At 43.7% G+C, this 21,484-nt stretch overlaps 1 protein-coding gene across 1 annotated transcript in view; it reads left to right on the top strand.

The window, feature by feature from the left end:
• The window catches only part of Ndg (Nidogen), a 527,328-nt gene that overhangs the window by 352,108 nt on the left and 153,736 nt on the right, over window positions 1-21,484 (top strand). Inside the window, exon 25 of the mRNA XM_080283492.1 lies at window positions 7,349-7,474. Coding sequence (XP_080139618.1) covers window positions 7,349-7,474 — 126 coding nt within the window. The remainder of the gene's footprint in view (window positions 1-7,348; window positions 7,475-21,484) is intronic.

Here is a 21,484-nt window from a genome sequence, read left to right as displayed (position 1 = left end):
GAAGAGAGAGGTATATGTGAACAGGAGAAGGGAGGTGAAGAGATTGGGAAAAGAGAGTAAGAAGAAAGTGGATGAAGAGTTTGAGAGGAATCTGAGTGTGAAATGGAGGGAGAGTAAGAAATTGTTTTGGAAGGAGGTAAAGAAAGTAAGGCAGTGTGAAAGGGAAATAGTAGGGGAGTGAAAGATAGGAATAATAGATTGTTGGTGGAGGAGAGAGAGAAATTGAGGAGATGGAAGGAGCACTTTGAGGATTTGTTGAATGTAGAGAGTGAGAGCAGTGTGAGTATAAGTGGTTGGGGAATGGCTGGGAGAAGAAGAGATGAGAGGAGGGAGGAAGAGATCAGTAGGGCGGAAGTAATGGAGGCAATGAAGATGATCAAGTTGGGAAAGGCCCCAGGAATTGATGGAGTGTGTGGTGAAATGCTGAGGTATGGGGTTGAGATTGTTGTGTAGTGGATATGGAAGTTGTGTAGATTGGCTTGGGAAGAGGGAAGGGTTCCAGAGGACTAGAAATCAGGTATAATTGTTCCTTTATACAAAGGAAAAGGGGAGAGAGAAGTATGTGGTAACCATAGGGGTATTTGCCTTCTTAGTGTGACTGGTAAAATATATGGTAGAATACTCATTGATAGGGCTAGGCATATGACAGAGGAGCTAGTTGGAGAAGAACAAGGGGGATTTAGGAAGGGAAAAGGGTGTGTAGATCAGATATTTGTTCTAAGATGTTTAGTGGAGAAGTATCTAGAAAAAGGAAAGAAAGTGTATGCTGCCTTCATGGACTTGGAGAAAGCTTATGACAGAATAGATAGGCAAGGTATGTGGAAGGTATTAAGAATATGTGGAGTGGAGGGGAAATTGAGTGCTGTGAAGAGTATGTACGAAGGAGCTAGGGCTACAGTGCGAGTGGCTGGTGAGCTGGGTGAGTCTTTGATCTCAGTGTGGGACTGAAACAGGGTTGTGCGATGTCACCATGGCTGTTTAATATATACATTAGGTGACCAAGGCCGACACATGCAAGCATGTTGGAGCCTTTAAAAACGAAACAAAAACGAAACGATGGATAGGGTTGTAAAGGAGGTGCAAGGTAGGGCAGTGGATGCGGGGGTGGTTCTAATGAATGAGGGTGAGATTTGGAAGATTCCGGTGTTGCTGTTTGCTGATTATACAGTATTGTTGAGTGAAGATGAATGGGAGTTGCAAGGTTTGGTGAATGAATTTGGGACAGTGTGTAGGAGGAGGAAGCTGAAAGTTAATGTAAACAAAAGTAAAGTTATGGTGTTTGAGAGGAATGAAGTCACAGAATGTACAGTGAGGTTGGATGGTGAGGATATGGAGAATGTGAGTGCATTCAAGTACTTGGGTAGTGTGATGAGTAAGGATGGAACTTTCGGGGATGAAGTGCGTGAAAGGGTACAGCAGGGAAGGAAGGTTGTTGGTTCACTGAAAGCAGTGATGAGAAATAGGGAGGTGAGTATGGAAGTTAAGAAGTCACTGCATCATAGTATTGTGATCCCTACCCTGATGTATGGAGGCGAGGCGTGGACCTTGCAAGAGGGGAACAAATCAAGAGTGAGAGCAGTGGAAATGAGTTACTTGAGAGGAGCATGTGGAGTGACATGGAGGGACAGGTTGACAAATGAAGAAGTGAAGGAACATTGTGGGGTGGATGTGGATGTGGTTGAAAAGATTAGGAGAAATACCATGAGGTGGTTTGGACATGTGTAGAGAATGGAGAATGAAAGACTGACTAAGAGGGTGTATGTAGGTGAGGTGGAGGGATGGAGAGGGAGGGGTAGACTGAGGATGAGGTGGAGGGATGGAGTTGAGAGGTATATGAGGGAGGGGGGGTGAGTTGGGGGGAGGGTAGTCAAATGATGGGTGACAGAGCGACTTGGAGGCGTTTTGTCTGCAGCCACCCTTTGCGGGATTAGGGCGTCAGGCTATAGATAGATAGATAGATTTTTTACATACATTCCCAAACATAATCAAGTCTTGCAGCACACATTCATCTCCACTTAAACAGTGCAGTATTGTCAGACATGGAGATGGGAGCATACAGAGCAGACGTCATCTGAGCCAGCTTCTCATACCTCATGATTATCTAGTTTTTATAGTGTTGGGATTGAGTGCTGTCTTGTATTGTGGTTTAGTAAGGTTAAGTAGTCTGATCCATAAAACCTGGGCCAAAGAAAGAGCCTAGAAAATGACTGATTCATCACTAGCTTGAACAGTGTTTTGGAAATCTGTTGTGGAAACTGCAGAGCCTATAGTAAAAAGGCATATGTGAGGACCCATTCCAAAGTCACCCCTGATGATTCCCAAGTCTGCCTTGATAATCACATTCCAGCCTGTCATTCCACGTCATCACCCAGAATACAAGGTGCGTTCAGAAAGTGTCCAACCATAGGTTCAAAAGAACAAATATTTAACCTGATGAGCTAGGACGCTAATACCCCATAAAGTAGGCACCTTCTGACTTAACACATGTAGCCCTGTGTTCTTTCCATGGCCTGAAACATTTTCCAGAGTTGGTTTTCGGTATCTCCTGCAGGTGCTTCATTGCATTTGTCATGATCTCTTCTCTCGTCTCAAATTGGCAACCCTTCAGCAGAGTTTTGAACTTGGAGAATGACCAGAAGTTGCATGGAACCATGTCTGGTGAGTAGGGAGCCTGTCAAATCTGCAGGATGTTGTGCTTGGCCAAAAATTCCTGAATCAGTTGAGAAGAATGGGCAGGGGCATTATCATGATGCATCTTCCAACTTGCCACTTTCCAAAGGTGTGGTTTCTTCCGCCAAACTGAGTCATGAAAATAATGGATAACGTCGGGGTAGTAATGTTTGTTGACAAGTCTGACCTTGTGGTGAAGGGGGCAATGAGAAAGCTTGGCTTGGAGGAGTGGCTGGTTAGGGTTGTTGTGGCTATGTATGTGTGTGCTCACACCCAGGTAAGAGTGAATGGAGATTTGAGTGATGGGTTTTCCGTGAATGTTGGTGTGCATCAGGGGTCAGTTTTAAGTCCCATGTTGTTTATCATGGTACTTGAAGCCCTTTCACGTGACTTTAGAAACGGACTCCCGTGGGAGTTGTTGTATGTGGATGATTTGGTGTTGATTGCAGAGTACGAAAGGGAGGCAGAGGAAAGGTTTAGGAAGTGGAGAGATGGTATGAGGTACAAGGGCTTAAGGGTAAATGCAGATAAAACAAAAGTGATGATATCTAGGGTTGGTGGCGGTACTGTCAAAGACAAGGGAGAGTGGCCATGTGCAGTTTGCCACAAGGGTGTGGGAAGTAATTCCATCTTGTGCGGTGGTTGTGATAGATGGGTGCATAAGAGATGTAGTGGTATCAGAGGTAGACTGCGAGATAATGCTGATTTTATGTGTACTGCATGTCGGGGAGAGCAGGTGGAGATTGTCCGACGTGAAAGAATTGAACTTGCTGATGAATCTCTTGAGTGTGTGGAAGAGTTTTGTTATTTGGGAGACATATTGTGTGCTGGAGGTGGGGCTGGGTGAGAAGTGGTTGGAAGAAGTTCAGGGAGCTCTTGCCTCTCCTGACATTGAGAGGACTCTCCCTATGTGCTAGGGGGTCTTTGTATGCAGCATGTGTTAGGAGTGTAATGCTGTATGGTAGTGAGACCTGGGCAGTGAAGGAGGAGGATATTTGCCGGCTCAGACGTACAGAAATAACAATGATTAGGTGGATGTGTGGTACGTCCCTGTGTCCAAGGTCTCGGGGGGCTGGGTTCATGATGGAAGAGTTGAGAGGTAGGATGGGGCTGGAGTGTATTGGTGTTGTGATGAGGAGAGGTAGATTGAGATGGTTTGGACATGTGGAGAGGATGGAGGATGATAATTGGGTGAGGAAGGTGAGAAGTGTTAATACTGGGGGTGGGGTTACGAGGGGTAGACCGAGAAAGATACGGGACGAGGTGATTAAGTGTGACCTCAGGGTTAAGGGACTGAACAGGGAGGCTGCAATGGATCGTGCAGCATGGAGAGCCGCCATTAGGTGACAAAGGCCGATGCATGCAAGCATGTTGGAACCTTTAAAAATGAAAACGAAAAAATGAAAACACCAGTGGTAAAAAAAAACCTGTCAATATGCTAGTGCATTTCACCTTGCTGTAGACCTGTCGTTCCCCCCTGAGGCGACCCTGCATGCTTCCGCTGGGGTGACTGTGCTTTGATTTCTAGATTGTACGCATACATCCAAGTCTCCTTTCCAACGATAACAGTCATCAGAAAGTCTGGATTGCAATTTGCACACTCAGCATGTCTTGAGCAATGTTCATCTAAGACAAGAGATCATGACAAATTTAACGAAGCACCTGCAGGAGATAGCAAAAACTGGCTTTGGAAAATGCCTCTTGGAAAATGCCTCAGGCAGTGGAAAGAATGCTGGGCTATGTGTGTCAAGTCAGAAGGGGCCAACTTTGAGGAGGATTAATGCCCTTAGATCAACGGGTTACCTATTTATTTTTTTAGAGTCTAAGGTCGGACACTTTCTGAAGAGACCTCATACACCATCACCTGCCATCTCCCCACACCATGACTAAGACCATCTTCCCACATCACCACCCAGAGTACACCATGACCCAACACCATCTCTCCTTACCATCGCCCTACACCACCATCTCACACGATCATTGAAGACCATCGCCCCACACCACTGAGCCTCAGAGAATTAATGTGGACTGTGCTGTGGGAGATAAATCAGTAGCCTGACAGATAATGCCATATATGAGCCCACAGTCCATGTTGTGGTGAATATGATTGCCTTAAGGTAGTTTTTAGGAGCTGAAGTCCCACTACATTACATATGAACATAGATATGGGAGAGGGCATTGTAGGCAAACTGACTGTACTGGATAAAGATACCGTGCAAGAAAGTAAACAAATGAATACATTAAATATTACAAATAAAACTACTCTTGAAATTTTTTTGTGAAGACTGTGTAAAGTTGAAATTTTGTAAAATTGTATGTACCGCATGTATTCAGGGTTTCCCAGTACTGTATTTGTTTATAATGGAAAGAATGATGTAGTACTGGTACTTGCATGCATAAAAGTTTGCCTATACTTTTCTACCAGCCGTGGCAATGAAAGGCGTTGCATGAACTAAAGGGCTTTCACCTTAACCTGACCTAGATTTTCACCCACTTACAGCTTATTTCACATAGCCCATTGACAGAAGACACTGTCACAGCTCTACATCCATTCCATAGCATTTTTTTTTAGTAATAAGCATTGTATTCTGGTGTTAACGTATTATTTACAGCTCTTCATTCAAGATCATGGAATTTTTTGGCCAAGTAGGAGTAAAAAGAGTATAGTTTTATGTCCTAACAGTGTGAAACATGGCAAAAGAGTATGAAAAGGAAGAACAATCTTTGGTGTTTGGGGAGGAAAAAGAAAAGTGAAAGACAGAACACAAAGCTGGCAGAGGACTGTCAGCAAACTTTTATTCATATTGAGGTTAGGGTTGGTTAGGGTAATGTGTATAAAGCATAAATTGCTTGTGTAAGGCTAATATGTGCTTTGTGCTGTCTGTTGATGAAGCAGGATTTTGTTTAAGCTGATGGGACATGTATGGTTTGATTTGTTTGTTCTTCCTTGAATCAGTCTTTCCTTAAAATCTCAGCATTCCCCAGGAATAATAAGTATTTTACATAGTATAGTACAAGATGATAACACATTTGTGTATGCTATCTTTTTCTTCAGTCTCCCAGTAGCAGAAAAAAACTGATCACATGAGTTATTAAAACCATGTGCCTGTGCATGTATGCATATTCTGTTGACAAGTGTAGCCACAAACTCTTCTGCAGGGTTTCATATTACTTGGTCATATGTCATTCAGGATAGATTGTCTCAAAATAAAGTGGGAACATGGGCTGACAGCAGAAGTTGTGTTATTGTAAGGAATCTGTGGTGAAGTTTGGTTTTGAATAATTAGATAAGTAAGAATAATGAAATGGTGTCTGAATTTTTGTCACTGAAGTACCAAACTGGTGGTAGGTGTAAGTGCCCACCATCCATTCACACAGTGTAATGCTACCTTCAGGTCACTCAACACTGAGTGGCAAGCTGAATGGTGTCTTGTAGCCCAGGAAACTATTTACTGTGGTGTGTAGGAATTGTGCAGGTATAATTAAATGGATGCCTATTGGTTCAGTGAGTTAAGGCAATCCAGTAAAAGGTTGCCTGTAAGGATTTCCATTCAAGGATTTTTTTTTTCTTTTCTTTACGTAATATAACGCACAGGTGAGCAGCTAAACCCTCACTTTAAATGTCTTGACTTAGTAGCATAGCCTGGGTTCCCATGCTCATGATGGGGCAATAAAAAATTCAGTTAGGAGATATAATTTCCAATGCCAAAATTTTTTAATGACCATTGATCAGCAAAATTAGACTAAATTTAATGACTTTTTACTGATATTTATGCAGATGTAGCATGTGAATTTGAATATTCAGTTGTCAGCACTTCGTAGTTAATTATACCGGCACATAAGGAAATATTGCATTGGTACCACAACAAGCCACAACAAGAATAAAGGTTAGAAAAAGGGAATGTATCATTGCTTATTTACAATAAGGAAAGAGGAAACTATTCTTAAAAGTTTCATAAGAAACAGAGAAGGCTATGACCGACGAACAGTGGCTAACTAGAGTTCAGCCCTGACCCGAAGCAAGACAACTTTGCTGCATGCCTTTCATATTTTTTGCTTGTAGTGGACCGTCCTAGCATTTTCCATATGTTTGTATTCTTTTCTGGACTTTGCATAATTCTTCAGTATTGACATGATTTTTATATAACATTTTTGGGAGCCATTTGCTTAGCACAGTAAAGTTTTTAATGAATGCTGTGACAGTTTTGTTTGCTTTTCAGCAGTTTAGATGAGTTACAATACCTCTTACCTCAACTTGGGGCAAGTTGAGATGGCCTCTCAATCACTGCAGTTCTTGCATTTGGCAATCAATAGTATCTTAGTACAACTGTTCCATAAGTGCCAGGATACTCCAGTGTAATAGTGGAAAAGAAGAAAATAAAGAGCTCTAGCCATTTCTCCATGCAGTGTGAACCCTGTTCCAGGATGAGAAACTTATTAGGTTGGGGGGGTTTATATACTGGCATCATTGCTGCAGTGGTATAAGAAGTTGTTGTATATTACTTTGATGTACAGTACATTTAAATCTGTATATACTGTACAGAATATGCCCATAGTATAGGCAAGACTGACTGTTGTTGATTGTCAGTGGAATTGTACACTATATTACAGCGCTGAGCAATTGTAAATGAGATAACTGTATTATTTTATCGACCTTTACTGGAATTTTTATTTTCAGTGCCCTGCAATGAGATAAACACATGTCATCCAAACGCCCAGTGTATCTACGAATCATACAGCCAGAAGTACGTGTGCCAGTGTAATGCGGGGTATGATGGTGATGGCTATCAGTGCAGTGAAGTAGGTGAGTCATGCTTACAGAAAAGAAGTACAGTACGGTAAATGAGTTTGGAAGAAGTCTGTTGGGGGGTGGACTGGGAGGAGGTATGGAATGTTCAGAGCATAATTTTGGTATTGAAACAGTGGCTTGTGGTAGATGGGGACACTTTCCATCCACTCACTCGATGTAGTGCTGCTCTCAGGCGTTTGCTCTTTCCTCTCCCTCCATCCTTCTTTCCTTCCATCCTCTTCTGTCTTCCTTTCCTTCATTTTTTCCTCCTCCCTCTGCTTAGGGATGACTTTAAACTCCTTCTCCTGTCTCTATTTCCTTCATTCTTTCCTCTTCCTTCTGCCTGTGGGTGACTCTACACTGAGTGACAAGCCAAATGGTTTCCTTTTTGCCAGGAAACCATTTACTTTGCTGGGTGGTAACCATATAACAAAATTTTGGCACCTGATGGTTTAGTGGGTAATCACGGTGCTCCAATCGGATTTAGCTGGTGAAAGTTTATATCCAAGGGGTGGTTGGGGTTTATTGCTCATGTAATGCCACTCAGGGATGAGTGAGACTGATCACTCTCATGTTAAATATCAGGACCAACTTGCCAAGCCCTGGGCTTCTACGCTTCTCGTGGGGTAACGTAGGATTGGATGATGGATGGATGGATGGAAACTATGGTGCTAGGTGCATTAAAATCTTATGTTGAAAGCAGTGCAGGTAGTATATTCATATGTTGGGTGATGCATTCATAAACACAGTAAAATGTAATCATGCTATCTGGGTTGTACACTTCGCATAGGTATGTGGAGGTTAGGGAGATGTGAATGAGAATAGTTGACATAAGAGGTTAAATTAGGGGGTAGCATGTGGTTGATATTACTGTGTTTATGCAGTTCAAGTATTATCGGAGAGAGTTTTCATCATCGTTGTTGCGGCCTCAAGCGTACTGGGATGTTAACTGGCTAGCTGCAGGCTGAAGTTGCCCTCATCCTGTAGTCCACCACCCTCCTTTCAGGACATAGGGAGGTAGTCGAAGGTTGTTTTTATAACCAGGGAGTAGATCTGCCTGGTTCACTGCATCAGTATCAACACATGTAGGTGTCCTTCTCCAGACCCAGCTGGGAGAGTTAACAGATAATAAAGAATTTTGTGTAATGAACAGTGTGGTTTCAGAGAGGTTAGAAGATCTGTAGATCAGATACTTGCTCAGAGATACTTGCAAAGAAGATTTGGGATGTTAATTTGGTTATTTACAACACAATAGTATTTTCATTCCTATTCAGCCATTTCATTACAGTTGGGGAAAAGTGGTTATGTCTTCATCATAGCTGCCACATTGAAGTGCAGTGGGGATAAAAGATAGACCTTGACACATCCAACAATCAAGGAGAGAGGTGCTGTAGGTCTACTCTTCTTAATCTGGATTACACGGTACTGTACAGTGAGACCTCACTTGAGCAGACTTATTTGTATTGAACTTCGGATATAATGGGCCCCTTGACACTACTGGACAAGTTTGTTATGTACTGAACCAAGGTCTGGCTTAGGAAGTGCATCCAGTAACCTACCAGACAAATTTGTTAAACACTGAACCCAGGCCCGTTATTTCGTCTTCTTTTCACTATTGTCTTCTGAAATGAAGGCCAATATTAGTTCTGTGTTCCCCATTGATCCATTTTATATCTAGTAACAATGACCAAATCCACACAGTGCTGATTTATAGGATACAGGCTGTCCTTGCTATAACAATGGGATGCGTTTGGGGAAACCCATCGTTGAGCCAGGATATTGTTAATAGGGGACAATATAACATAGAAAGTATAGGGATGCATTGGAGAGGCTTGGGATCCCACCGCAACCAAGTCCAAAACCCACCCAAATGAGCCCCTCCAAAAGTTTCTAGCTCACCTAAACCCCCCAGTAGCTTTGAAACAAGGTAAACCAAAGCTAAAAGCACTTTATAGCTCACCTAAACCCAAAAATAAAATTTAAAAATCATCAAAAATAAATCTGGGAAAAAATCAGATTTAGTAAACTGTGCCAAAAAAAAAATGGCAGTGTTCACCCCACCTATGAATAAAAAATGTTAATCTACATCTAAAAACAGTTATAAACCAACCATACCACAAAAATTCAGTCAAAAATGTCATGGAATTCTGGAAAACATGAAAAACTGTTATAGTCAACAAACAACTCTCAATACTTAGTTCCTTGTCCGGTCCTGATTGTCATCCTGGCCACAGTATCCCCCCCCCCCAAGGCTAGGGGGCATCTGGTGCCCCTGGGCACTCACTCATCCTCCTCAAACTCCCCAAACCCATCTCCATTGGTTGAGGGAGAGTGTTGGGGGAGGGGGGAGGCTGGCAAGGCGGTGTGGAGGCAGGGGACTGATCCGATAGCTTATATGGTGTGGAGGTAGCAGGATACTGAGGCAATGGCTGACGTGGTCTGGAGGTAGTAGGAGACTGAGGCGTAGGCCGACGTGGTGTGGAGGGAGGGCACGGGAGGGGAGAGCCAGATGGTGAGAGACCGAGAAGGCAGAGAGGAAGTCCACACAGAGGATGGAGATGTGGACATGGTCATATGGGACGTCTGTCGCCAGGGGCACAACACATCATCCTCAGCTGGTGGAGGGCTGTGGAGATGCATGGCTCATCTGACGAGTTCTGCATGGAGGAAGGGACGTGCATGAAGAAAGTGGTGATGGGAATCTGCCTGGCTGCCTTCTTCTCATTGAGCAGCTCCCTGTATATCTGCATCCCTTCCTCAGTGTGTCGCACAGCATCTCTACTCCTCCCTGGGAAAGGATCCTTATTTCACATGATGGTGATGACGTGGTCAACATGGGGGACCATCTTCTTAAGGTCCAGCACTGACAACTCTTGCATGGCTCCCTCCTCACACTCCTGATAGACACATTGAATCTCCATGTTCATTAGCTTCTCATCACTCAGCTCCTTTCTGTGGCATTCCAACACCCGTTCCATGTCTTTCACATCAATGTCATGGAAGCCAGCCTCATGAGAGAGTTCAGTGTTGTCCTGTCACACCCACTCCACCAGCTGGACATGCACGTCCTCAGGAAAACGTCTGAATGAGTGCATGCATTCGGGCCAGAGCTTGCTCCAAGCACTGTTCATTGTCGTCTGCTTTATCTCTCGCCAGGCACCTGTGATGTTCTCGATGGCCTTCCTGATATTTTAGCTTCTCCAGAACAACTTCGCAGATGCCCAGTCATCTTCATTGCACGCCCTGACCAGTTGCTGAATTGTATGGCAGAGGTAGTAAAGTCTTGAAAGTTGTGATTATGTCCTGGTCTATTGGTTGCAGCAGCATTGTGGTGTTGGGGGGCAGGAACACCACCTCAATGTTCCTGGCCCAATCATCCATTGCAGGTGGATAGCTTGGAGTATTGTCTACCACAAAGAGAAACCAGTTGGCCGGGTTGTTCTTGGAGGAATACTTATGCAGGGCAGGTGAAAGTTTGGAGTGAGAGTAAGATGAACAGATGGAAGAGGTGAACCAGGCCTTCTTGTTTGACTTCCAGATCACTCCTAAGTCTTCCTTGACGTAGCTAGCCAGTGCCCTCAGATTCTCTAAGTGGTAGACAAGGAATGGCTTTAGCTTCAAGTTGCCCTCCAGGCCAAGTGTGTCGGTCCTCGGCAGCCTTGAACCCCAACGCAGTAAGGAATGTCTCTTCCAAAAGAGGCCCGTCTCGTCGAAGTTCGGCACTTGCTTTGCGCTGTAGCCTCCCTCCTCAATTTTTGTCCCAAACATAGCTGGGAATGCCACTGCGGCATCTTGGTCAGCACTCACTGTCTCCCTAGGCTTACCTAAATGACGGAGGCCTGCGTGCATCTTAAAGCAGTCACACCAGCCATGATTGGCTTTGAACACCTCCTTTTACTCCAGGACATGCTTTGCCTTCACCTTTTCCCAGAGAGAGAGAGCCTTGGTGCTTATGAAAGATATGCCAAGGGGTGCTGTACCCTGGTTCTGGCTCTCTACCCAGGTATTAAGCATCCTCTCCATCTCTTCCATCACTGGTTCCTGGGTCCTGGTGAGGTGAGCTGCTGTCAGGGTGGCCACTTCACCTGCAACAGCCTTGATGGTATCACCCTTCTTCAGGATGGTGGACACTTTCGACTGCAGCAGGCCTTGCAGAGGCGATAACATGTGCACCCTGGCCCCTGTCATGATGCTTTAAAATATCCAACCTCACTTCCATTGATATGCTTTTACGTTGCTGCTTAGCCTTCCCATCACCACTTCAGAGGGATTCTTGGAACCACACTTGGCACTGCTATCACCAGTAGCACCGCTAGCACCACCACGTGGAGAACCTTTGCCAGACATGATTTCCTTATTTATGTCCCCCAAAACACAAAATCACCCTAAAATTCTGTTAAATACACTGCAGTGATCACTGGCTCTGCAATACCACAGTTACGATGAACAACGATACATTGGAATTCAAGATGAAGTGAGGTAACACAGTGTAGCATAGGCAAGCACTAAGGAGGTCTTCACATGGTCACAAATACAGTGAGAAAGATGGTGCGGAGAGCTGGACCCCATGCTATGAGACAGAGATGGTGTGCCAACACTGCAATCTGTGATTGGTTCTATGCATGTAAATACAGTAATGTCAGCCATCCTGCAGGGCATGGGTGGTCGCCAGAACAACCCATTGGATAATTGGGGACTGGCCATCGGTAGGTGGGGAAGGGTGTTAATGTTTTTACATTGTTGTGGTGGGGTATTGTATAATGGTTGATCATATAGCAGGGTACGCCTGTGTTGACATCAAATGGTCGGTGGGGGTGCCCATCATCCACTCACTCAGTGTAGTGGTACTCTGCTTTAGAGTGACTACATTGAGTGACAAGGCAAAATGATTTGCTGAAAGACAGGAAATACTTTAATAGGTCAGGTGGTAACCAAAGTGTATTCATTACATGGCAACATGTGGGTTGTTGGAGCATTAGTGCCCCTCCCAGGAAACAAACTAAAAAGAAAAACAAATTGCCTTGGAACAGGACTGACCAACAGGTGACGAGAAAGGACATGGTGTGGATTTCAACATGGAATGTTAGGGGTGCGTATTATGAGGTGAATGGGAGAGATTCTTCAGGTGCTTGAGGATGCAAAAGTGGACATGTGTGGATTGACTGAGACCAAATGGTAAGGAGAGAGTGTGAGAGAGTAGGAGTGTGGACTGGGTTTATGTGCAGGAGTAGGTGAGAATGAGAGGGCAAGAGAGGGCATAGGTATTGTGTGCAAGAGATGGAAGGAGAATATGAGAGTATAGATCAGTTGGTTCAAGGAGTGTGTGGATAAGATTGAAAGTAGGAATATACACATGGATGATTTTGTGTGTATTTGTACCAATGGAAGACTATTCGAGCAGAATGAAAGAAGAGTTTTGGGCAGATGTGGAAGCATGCATGGAAAAGTTTGAGAGAAGTGAGAGAGTGTTTTTGATTGGATATATGACTGGAAAAGTAGGGAATGTGAAGGTGAATGGAGTAATTAGTGAGTGGGGTGTGCCTGCAGAGGTGGATGAGAATGGTAGTGCTCTAGTGGACGTTTGTCTGCGGAAGGGATTGGTGAAAGTTAATACTCTGGGTGATCTCTTGGAATCACAGACGATCCACAGATCGAGACAGCTGCTATCCATCACTCTCTCTGGCGTCCATCACTAAGTACTAACTATGATGAGTGGAGAGGCATGGCATCACTGAGCTAAGGCCCACAGCTCAGGAGTAGACAAATCCTAGGGAATCTTCACTGTGGTGCACATCTGTCCTTAACAAGGGTCCCTTTCCAACTGTAACAATTTGTTCTCATGCCTGGTACACCAGCATGTTCACTGGAAGTGGGCATGGCCTAACTTCAGCGATTAAAAGAGGTGGGGCGAACAAAATATGCACGTAATAAATTCACTCAGTGTAGCACTTATGTCGTGCATAAGAATAGTCACTCTGAAACACTGACGTATGTTCTGAAAATCAGTTACAATTAGAGTGTCGTCGCTGGATGGTTGGCTGTATAAGCGAATTTTCTAGGATTTCTCATTGCATTCGTGGGCTCGCACAATAATACAATATTGCGTGTTCCCATTATAATACATTGTCATGAATTGGCATAACACAATCTCGCAAATTTGTGGCATTACACCCCATCAAAATGAAATTTTCTGAAAAAATTGACAGGATGTATATACCTGTACATCCTAACTCAGTCACACACGCTTCACTGTGGTGTGTGTACTATCCTGCTACAGGAGAAGATCGCTGTCATCAGTGAGGGTAAAAACCTCGTATTTACGTTAATAAAAGCAAGCTTGAGGGGAAAAACACTGTGACAATGGTGAAAAATCCTTTATTTAGGTCGAACTGAGCAAAAGCTCGCTATGTTTACTTTAACAACTACAGTAAATCATCACTATAACAGATTACTTGGGGCCTAAACCGTTCTGTAAAAAACAAAATTCTGATAAAAGCGACATCGGAACTTCCCTCTGCTAACCCGGACTTTTTCCAATGTATCAGACATTAGTCTGGATCACACCAACAGTTTTTAAACTGTTTTCACTATCGCTGCAGTACTGTAGTGTATTATACATTCACTGCAGTAATCAAATGGTATAATAGATATAATAATACTGTCCACTATACTGATAAAGCTATCTTTTATTTACCTTATTGTGGTGAACATAGCCGAAGTAGTCAGGCAGTCCAGACGCTTCTTGCTTTATCAGACTTTTTCCGACATATAAGAATTTAATTTGTTGGCTCCTTGATTCAAATAAAAGCGAATTCCAGTCTATTGAAGTCTGTTATATTGAGGTTTTACTGTAATTGTTATGTAGCTGGTGTATATGATGCACGGTGTAGGTGTGACAGTTGTGGTGTAACTCTACCTACGTGTAAAACGATATGATACAAATTAATGACAATATGGAGACGCTGAGGGCAGAGGAAAAGAGGCAGCAGCATGCGGGAGAGACAGTCAGTTGACCCGCACCGCAAAGCTGCTACACCTATCACTGTACCTGCACAGCAAAACTGCAACACCCACCAACTGTACCTGTGAAATCAGTCAGGGTGAAACACCACTAGGATTAATGTGACAAGCAATTTGTATTAAATTGTGATTACCCGCTGCCTAGTAGTCAGTGCATATGCTACAAAAGATATGTCCAAGCTGAGAAATTGCAATTACCCCCTGCCTAGTAGTCAATGCATATGCTACAAAAGGTATGTCCTAGCTGAGAAATTCAGGCACCAGCCAGAGCTTCATGCATTCGAGGTCACCATTAATTTCTCATTGGGTAGATTATTAACCAGGAAACATGCTGGCCCTTGGATTGCATAAATCACTTAAAGTAGCCAGTAGTTTACGGGTTAAACCTACATCTCTGTTAACCGGAGCACAAGGTGTTCCCTGGTTAATGCATAGACACTGTGTGGTTATAAGGGATGAGGTCCAGAGCCTTGCCTGGTGCATTCAAGGTAGACAGCAGTCAATCAAGCACCAGCTCCATCTCTCATCTGTGAGACCATGCTTCCCTTCAGCTGATCCACCCGCTGCAGCACCGTCCCCTGGTGTGTTTAGAAGATCCCGACAGGTACTGATTAACTTACAGGGCCCTCAGTGACCCACAGCCCATCACAGGTCAAAAGTAAGAGTAGTAACCATTAACTCAGGGCTCTCTGCATATGCTCCCAGTCTAAGTACTGTCCGGCAGTATTTGTTCCCACGCACTTGGACATCCTAAGAGCGTACCTACCCATATAATCCTACACTTACGACCAATGTTGATAAGCTAAGAATCCCTATGCAGACATGGGCATGTCACATTTTAACACCCAGTGTGGATATGAACAATCACGTGGATAAAGCATGTATTCTTCAGGAATCCTCAGAAAGGCCCACAATTTGAGACACACCACAGAGTAATTAAGACAGCCTCGGATTGCCTCTGGAGAGTTCTTGAACTTCCCCCTTAACCTACGATACATATGTGTGTACAGGCCTTGGACGTAATGTGTCCTGTGGGACCCATGGGTGAGACGTTGCGTCTTACTGGTATATTGTTAACTGGGAACCAAGCAAGTCCTTGGATCACCTAAATTGCTAAGGATGCCTGTCTTACAGAACCCATTGTACAACAGTTTCCCATGTTAGTCATCGGTTAGCAGGTGAGACAGGTCTGTGTCTACTTTGTCACTGCCCTCTCTCTCAAGTGGCTCAGAGATTATGAGTGTGGATTCCATCAGTGCAGGACGGACGCAACCATGATTAGTGGTACGTCAATATACATCATAAGAATGCACAAACTTATTTCATGTCCCATACCTTGCCAGGAAAAAGTCACTGTGGATACAGTCCAAGGTTTTCTTTTTGTTCATGTGACCTCCCATCACAGAATAATGACCCAATTCGAACACTGCTCAGCGATAATTTGCGGAAACGACAAACCGCAGTTGAACCTCGCCTTCGAGTGTTTGTGGCTCACGGTACAGCCGTCCTTGTTTACAAAGGAACCTGGCTTGACCTCCCCGTGAATGATTAATCACATTACCCTCCTGTTTCTTGTGCACTGTGGGAAGTGTTGGGTCAGACAGTTGCTCTTGGACGGCATCTAAACTAAGATTATGGTGCAGCTATGCTTAGCACCACCAACGTTCCCAATAATTTGGTTGAAGGCTCTAGTGTGAGAACTGCAGCAGTTGAGCCCGTATAAAATGGAGAGGCTACCTGGATTTGTGCCTCAGGAAACAATCCTGCTGATCTGGGGATCATTAAGCCCCATACCATTGGCTTCTTGTATAAACAGGTTAGGAGCCATGGTGCTAACTTACTAAGACAGAGTGAACTAAAACTGTTGTTACCTATAATTAGGCCAGAGGTTCTGGCATAAAAACTACCACTGCTGGACCTGCGTAGAATGGAGATGCTACCTGAATACGTGCAGGAAACAATCTCACTTTCCTGGGGATCATTAAACCCCATACCCTTGGCTTCCTGTATGAACAGGTTAGGAGCCATGGGACTCTCCCAGACTGAGACTGAGTGAACTAAAACTAATATTTCTTGTAATTGGGTCAGAAGTTCTGGCGTAACAACTGCCACTCCTGAACCTGTATTGAAAGGAGATGCTACCAGAATATGTGCTGGAAACAATCTCACTCTCCTGGGGATGATTAAACCCCATAGCCTTGGCTTTCTTTATGGACAGATTAGGAGCCATGGGACTAAGTCAGAGTGAACTAAAACTAACGTTCGAACTGTGTGGTTTTGGGGTCAGATTAAGGATGTAGGCACAGGCTAATGGTGACCACTTTTATCTAGTTGAAACTGGTAAATGAGAAAAAAGAAATCCACCAACTAACTGGGGAAAGATTCACAGTGATTAACGCGTTGGGTGCCGGCAGTTTCCCAGGGGCGAGTAAAATCATCGCATGTTAGCAAGAGTGACATACTAGAATCGAGTTAAGTACTCCATGTGTTAATGAAGCAGGAAATGACCTGCAAAACTAATGGTAAACACCAGTAAGCTAGTGCCTGTGGCCTTTAGTTATTATTACTAATAACTAGTTGTGAGTGAGTGAGGTTATTACTATATCGGTAATACAGTAACTTTAATGCTAGGAGTTGATATCCTGGAATGAGATTGCCATATATCATGGGAGGTTTATGATATTATAATAAACAACCAGGATATTGTTGTACATAACCAGTTTTAATAGAATAAATAGCTTACAGAACCCCAGTCCTTTGCTGAGAGGAAAAGTATATACAGGGAGTCCTCAACTTACGAAAATAATTGGTTCCTGAAGGTCTTTCGTAAGTCATTTTTTCCCCTTAAAGGTCTGTCAGTCTTAGTAGCCCTTATTTTCATGCATGTATGATTAATATAAGCAAACATAAATATAAAGACTGTGATATATATACGTATTCTGTACAGTACTGCATAAGAAAAGTTCCTTGTCCTTTAAAATTGTTCCTGCAGTTGAGGGATTCATTTTCAGCACACATGCCACATCACTCAGGCTTTCTCCTCTCTCCACTCATGTAATTATGTCCACTTTGGTTTCCATTGTAACTGCATGTCGTTTTCTGCTGCCATCACCACTTTCACTACTTTTCCATTTCTGAGACATTTGAAGGGAAATAATCAAGACAAAATGTCAAAAATCGCAGCTGATGTTACTTATGTTGATAACAACAATGCTCTGGGCTTTCAAGCAGGAGGAAAGTGGGAGTGCATAGTTGGTATCTATTGAGGATGACAGACTTGTACTTGGTGCACGGTTTGGATTGATAAATTACTTTTTTTTTTTTTTACCCCTGAAAAGTATTTCTTTTGTATTGCAGATTTTTCATAAGTCGATACTTCATAAGTAGAGGTCTGACTGTATTGAATATTTCTCCTACTGTACTTTTAGGAGAAGAGGAAAGACGCCACTTATCACAAGGGAATCGATATATGAAATCAAGTACTGTAGTAAGTTTTCACTTTATGCCTGCTTAGTTTGCCAATTCTCTAAAGACAAGAATTTCACAAACTTTCTCAGCATTACTCAGCGGAGACTAATCACTCTCGAATGCTGAATTGTTGATACTGGTGGCCTCTTAGAAAGTGTGACCCTTGCCCCTTGAAAATCAATAATAATAATAGGTTTTTGCTGATGCTACCCCTGGCTGGCAAAACGGATTTATTATGAACGAATATGAAGGAACTGGCTTAACTACCAGTCGTGATTAATATCAAGGAATGTTTGTGCAAACAAAGAGTCAGCAAATTAGGTAAGGTTAATGTGGGAGGGGGTTGGTAATAGCCAATACCCTCTTCAGGCATAAAATGATCCACAGGTATACATGGCGAGTGATGAGAAGGGTGGGTGGTGAACTGAATGAAAGGAAGGCAATGATTGATTATGTGTGTGTGGATGAAAGGATGCGAAGATGTATATTGGATGCAAGAGTTTATAGAGGTTGGGGGAGTGGCCTTTCTGACCACTACTTGGTGGTGGCCAGAATTAGGATGCAAGTAAGATGGAGGAATAGAAGAAGGGAAAGACGAGAGGAAGGAGTAGTTGCAAGGAGAGTGGAAAGGTTACAAGAGGATGAGAAAAAGGCAGAGTATAAGAGAGAAGTGGAGGAACGATTGGGCAAATATGAATTGGAGCAGATGGGAGACGTGGAAGGTGTGTGTAAGATATTTACAGAAGAAATATGTGCAGCATGTGATGTGGTGTGTGGAAGGAAGAGAAGACGGAGGGTGGTGCAAGGAACAGCGTGGTGGACTGAAGAGGTGAAACAGGCTGTGGCACAAAAGAAGAAAGCATACAATGAATGGATGAGAAATAGGGGCGTGGAAGAAGTTGAGAGGCAGAAGAGAGAGTTATATGTGGAAAGGAAGAGAGGTGAAAAGATTAGTAAGAGAGAGTAAGAAGAGAGTGGATCAGGACTTTGGAAGGAATTTGAGTGTAAAGTGGAGGGACTGTAAGAAAATGTTCTGGAGAGAAGTGAAAAGAGTAAGACAGGGTGGAAGTGAAGTTAGCAGGGGAGTGAAAGATAAACATGGTAGATTACTAGTGGAGAAGGGAGAAAAAGTGAGCAGATGGAGAGAACACTTTAAGGAATTGTTGAACGTAGAGGATGGAAGTAATGCGAGTATAAGTGGCTGGGGAATGGCTGGGAGAAGGAGGGAGGTGAGAAGACAGGTAGAAATCAGTAGGATAGAGGTTGTGGAAGCAATGAAGAAAGTTAAATCGGGGAAAGCCCCAGGAATTGATGGAGTGTGTGGTGAGATGCTGAAGCATGGGGGAGAGATAGTAGTAGAATGGATGTGGAAGATGTGCAGATTGGCCTGGGAGGAAGGTAGAGTCCCGGAGGATTGGAAGTCAGGTATAATTATTCCCTTGTACAAAGGAAAAGGGGAAAAAGAAGTGTGTGGTAATCATAGGGGCATTTGTCTTCTTAGTATAATAGGAAAAGTGTATGGTAGGATACTTATAGACAGAGTTAGAGAAAGAACAGAGAAATTAGTTGGAGAAGAACAGGGAGGCTTTATGAAGGGAAGAGGTTGTGTAGATCAGATATTCATTCTTAGATCTTTAGTGGAAAAGTTTCTAGAGAAGGGAAAGAAGTTGTATGCGGCTTTCATGGATTTGGAGAAAGCATCTGTGGATAGACAAGGATTGTGGAAAGTGTTAAGAATATATGGAGTAGATGGGAAGTTGTTGAATGCTGTGAAGAGTATTTATGATGGTGCTAAGGCTGCAGTGCGTGTGGATGGTGAACTAAGTGAATTTTTCTCTTTGAAAGTTGGTTTGAAACAGGGATGTGTCATGTCTCCATGGTTGTTCAATCTGTACATGGATGGGGTAATAAAAGAGGTACAAGGTAGGGTAGTGGATGTTGGAGTGGCCCTGGTGAGAGAGGATAGTGTTTGGAAACTCCCTGTACTGTTGTTTGCAGATGATACTGTGTTGTTGAGTGAAGATGAAGGGGAGCTGCAAGGCTTGGTGGATGAGTTTGAGAGAGTGTGTAAGAAACGGAACCTAAAGGTGAATGTAGGGAAGAGTAAAGTGATGGTCTTTGAGAGAGGTGAAGTCAGTGAATGTATAGCGAGGTTGGATGGTGAGGAATTGGAAAATGTGAGTACGTTTAAGTATTTGGGTAGTGTGATGAGTAAGGATGGAGGTTTGGAGGGTGAAGTGCTTGAAAGGGTACAGCAGGGAAGAAAGGTTGCTGGTTCCTTGAAAGCAGTGATAAGAAACAGGGAAGTGAGCATGGAAGTGAAAAAGTTACTACATGACAGTATTGTGATACCAACTCTAACGTACGGAAGTGAAGCTTGGACGTTGTTGGAAGGACACAAGTCAAGAGTGAGAGCAGTGGAAATGAGTTATTTAAGAGGAGCTTGTGGAGTCACGTGGAGAGACAGGCTGACGAATGAGGATATAAAGGAGCGTTGTGGTGTTGATGTGGATGTGATAGGAAGCGTTGTGAGGAACACACTGAGGTGGTTTGGCCATGTGGAGAGGATGGAGGGTGAAAGACTGACGAAGAGAGTGTATGTGAGTGAGGTGGAGGGTGGAAGAGGGAGGGGGAGACCGAGGATGAGATGGAGGGATGGGGTGGAGAGGTATATGAGAGAGGGGGGTGTGAGTTGGGAGCAGGGTAGTGAAATGGCGGGGGACAGGGCGACTTGGAGGCGATTTGTTTGTGGCCACCCCAAACGGGATTGAGGCGTCTGGCAATAGATAGATAGATAGATAGATAATGTGGAAAAATCAAACACGATTATTACATGTAGCCTATTTGAGCAGAAGGAGAACTGTAGCCTATTTGAGCAGAAGGAGAACTGTAAATATATTAATTACAACAAAATAAATGTTCGTTACAAGAGAACTGAAGCAAGTAAATTTAGAATCTCAAGCAAAGTAAATTCACTCGCTCAGTTAGTCATGCTAGCTAATAATCTTAAGCCTAGAGAGCAGAAAAAGATACTGTTAATTGGAGATGTGGAGTCACAGAGCTGTAGATTGGAGTTGCCACTAAGACACTGCAAGACAAGGAGGGTAATCTTCGATGATCTTCCTGCCTGCTCCTCCATTGCTATCTCCACACTCCCTGGGCTGCTGACGGAGAGATGGGCGATCGCTGGGAATCACAGACGATCCACAGATCGAGACATGTGCAATCCGTCACTCTCTCTCGGCTGTCCATCACTAAGTACAAACTATGATGAGTGGAGAGACATGGCATCGGCTAAGGCCTGCAGCTTGGGAGTAGACAGATCCTCGGGAATCCTCGCTGCGGTGCACATCTGCCCTTAACAAGGGTCCCTCTTCAACTGAAACAATCTGTTCTCATGCCTGGTACAGAGGCATTCTCATTGTAAGTGGGTGTGGCCTAATTACAGTGGTTAAAAGAGGTGGGGTGAATGTTACATGTAATAAATTCACTTTGTGGTAGGTGGGGGCACTCACCATCCTCTCACTCAATGTAGTG

This window comes from Coenobita brevimanus, chromosome 97 (genome assembly GCF_032717465.1).
Source record: "Coenobita brevimanus isolate Jiangsu-jjx chromosome 97, ASM3271746v2, whole genome shotgun sequence".
In the NCBI taxonomy this organism is placed as follows: domain Eukaryota; kingdom Metazoa; phylum Arthropoda; class Malacostraca; order Decapoda; family Coenobitidae; genus Coenobita; species Coenobita brevimanus.
The sequence above is the reverse complement of the archived record's forward strand: the minus strand, read 5'-3'. Positions and strand labels throughout refer to the sequence as shown.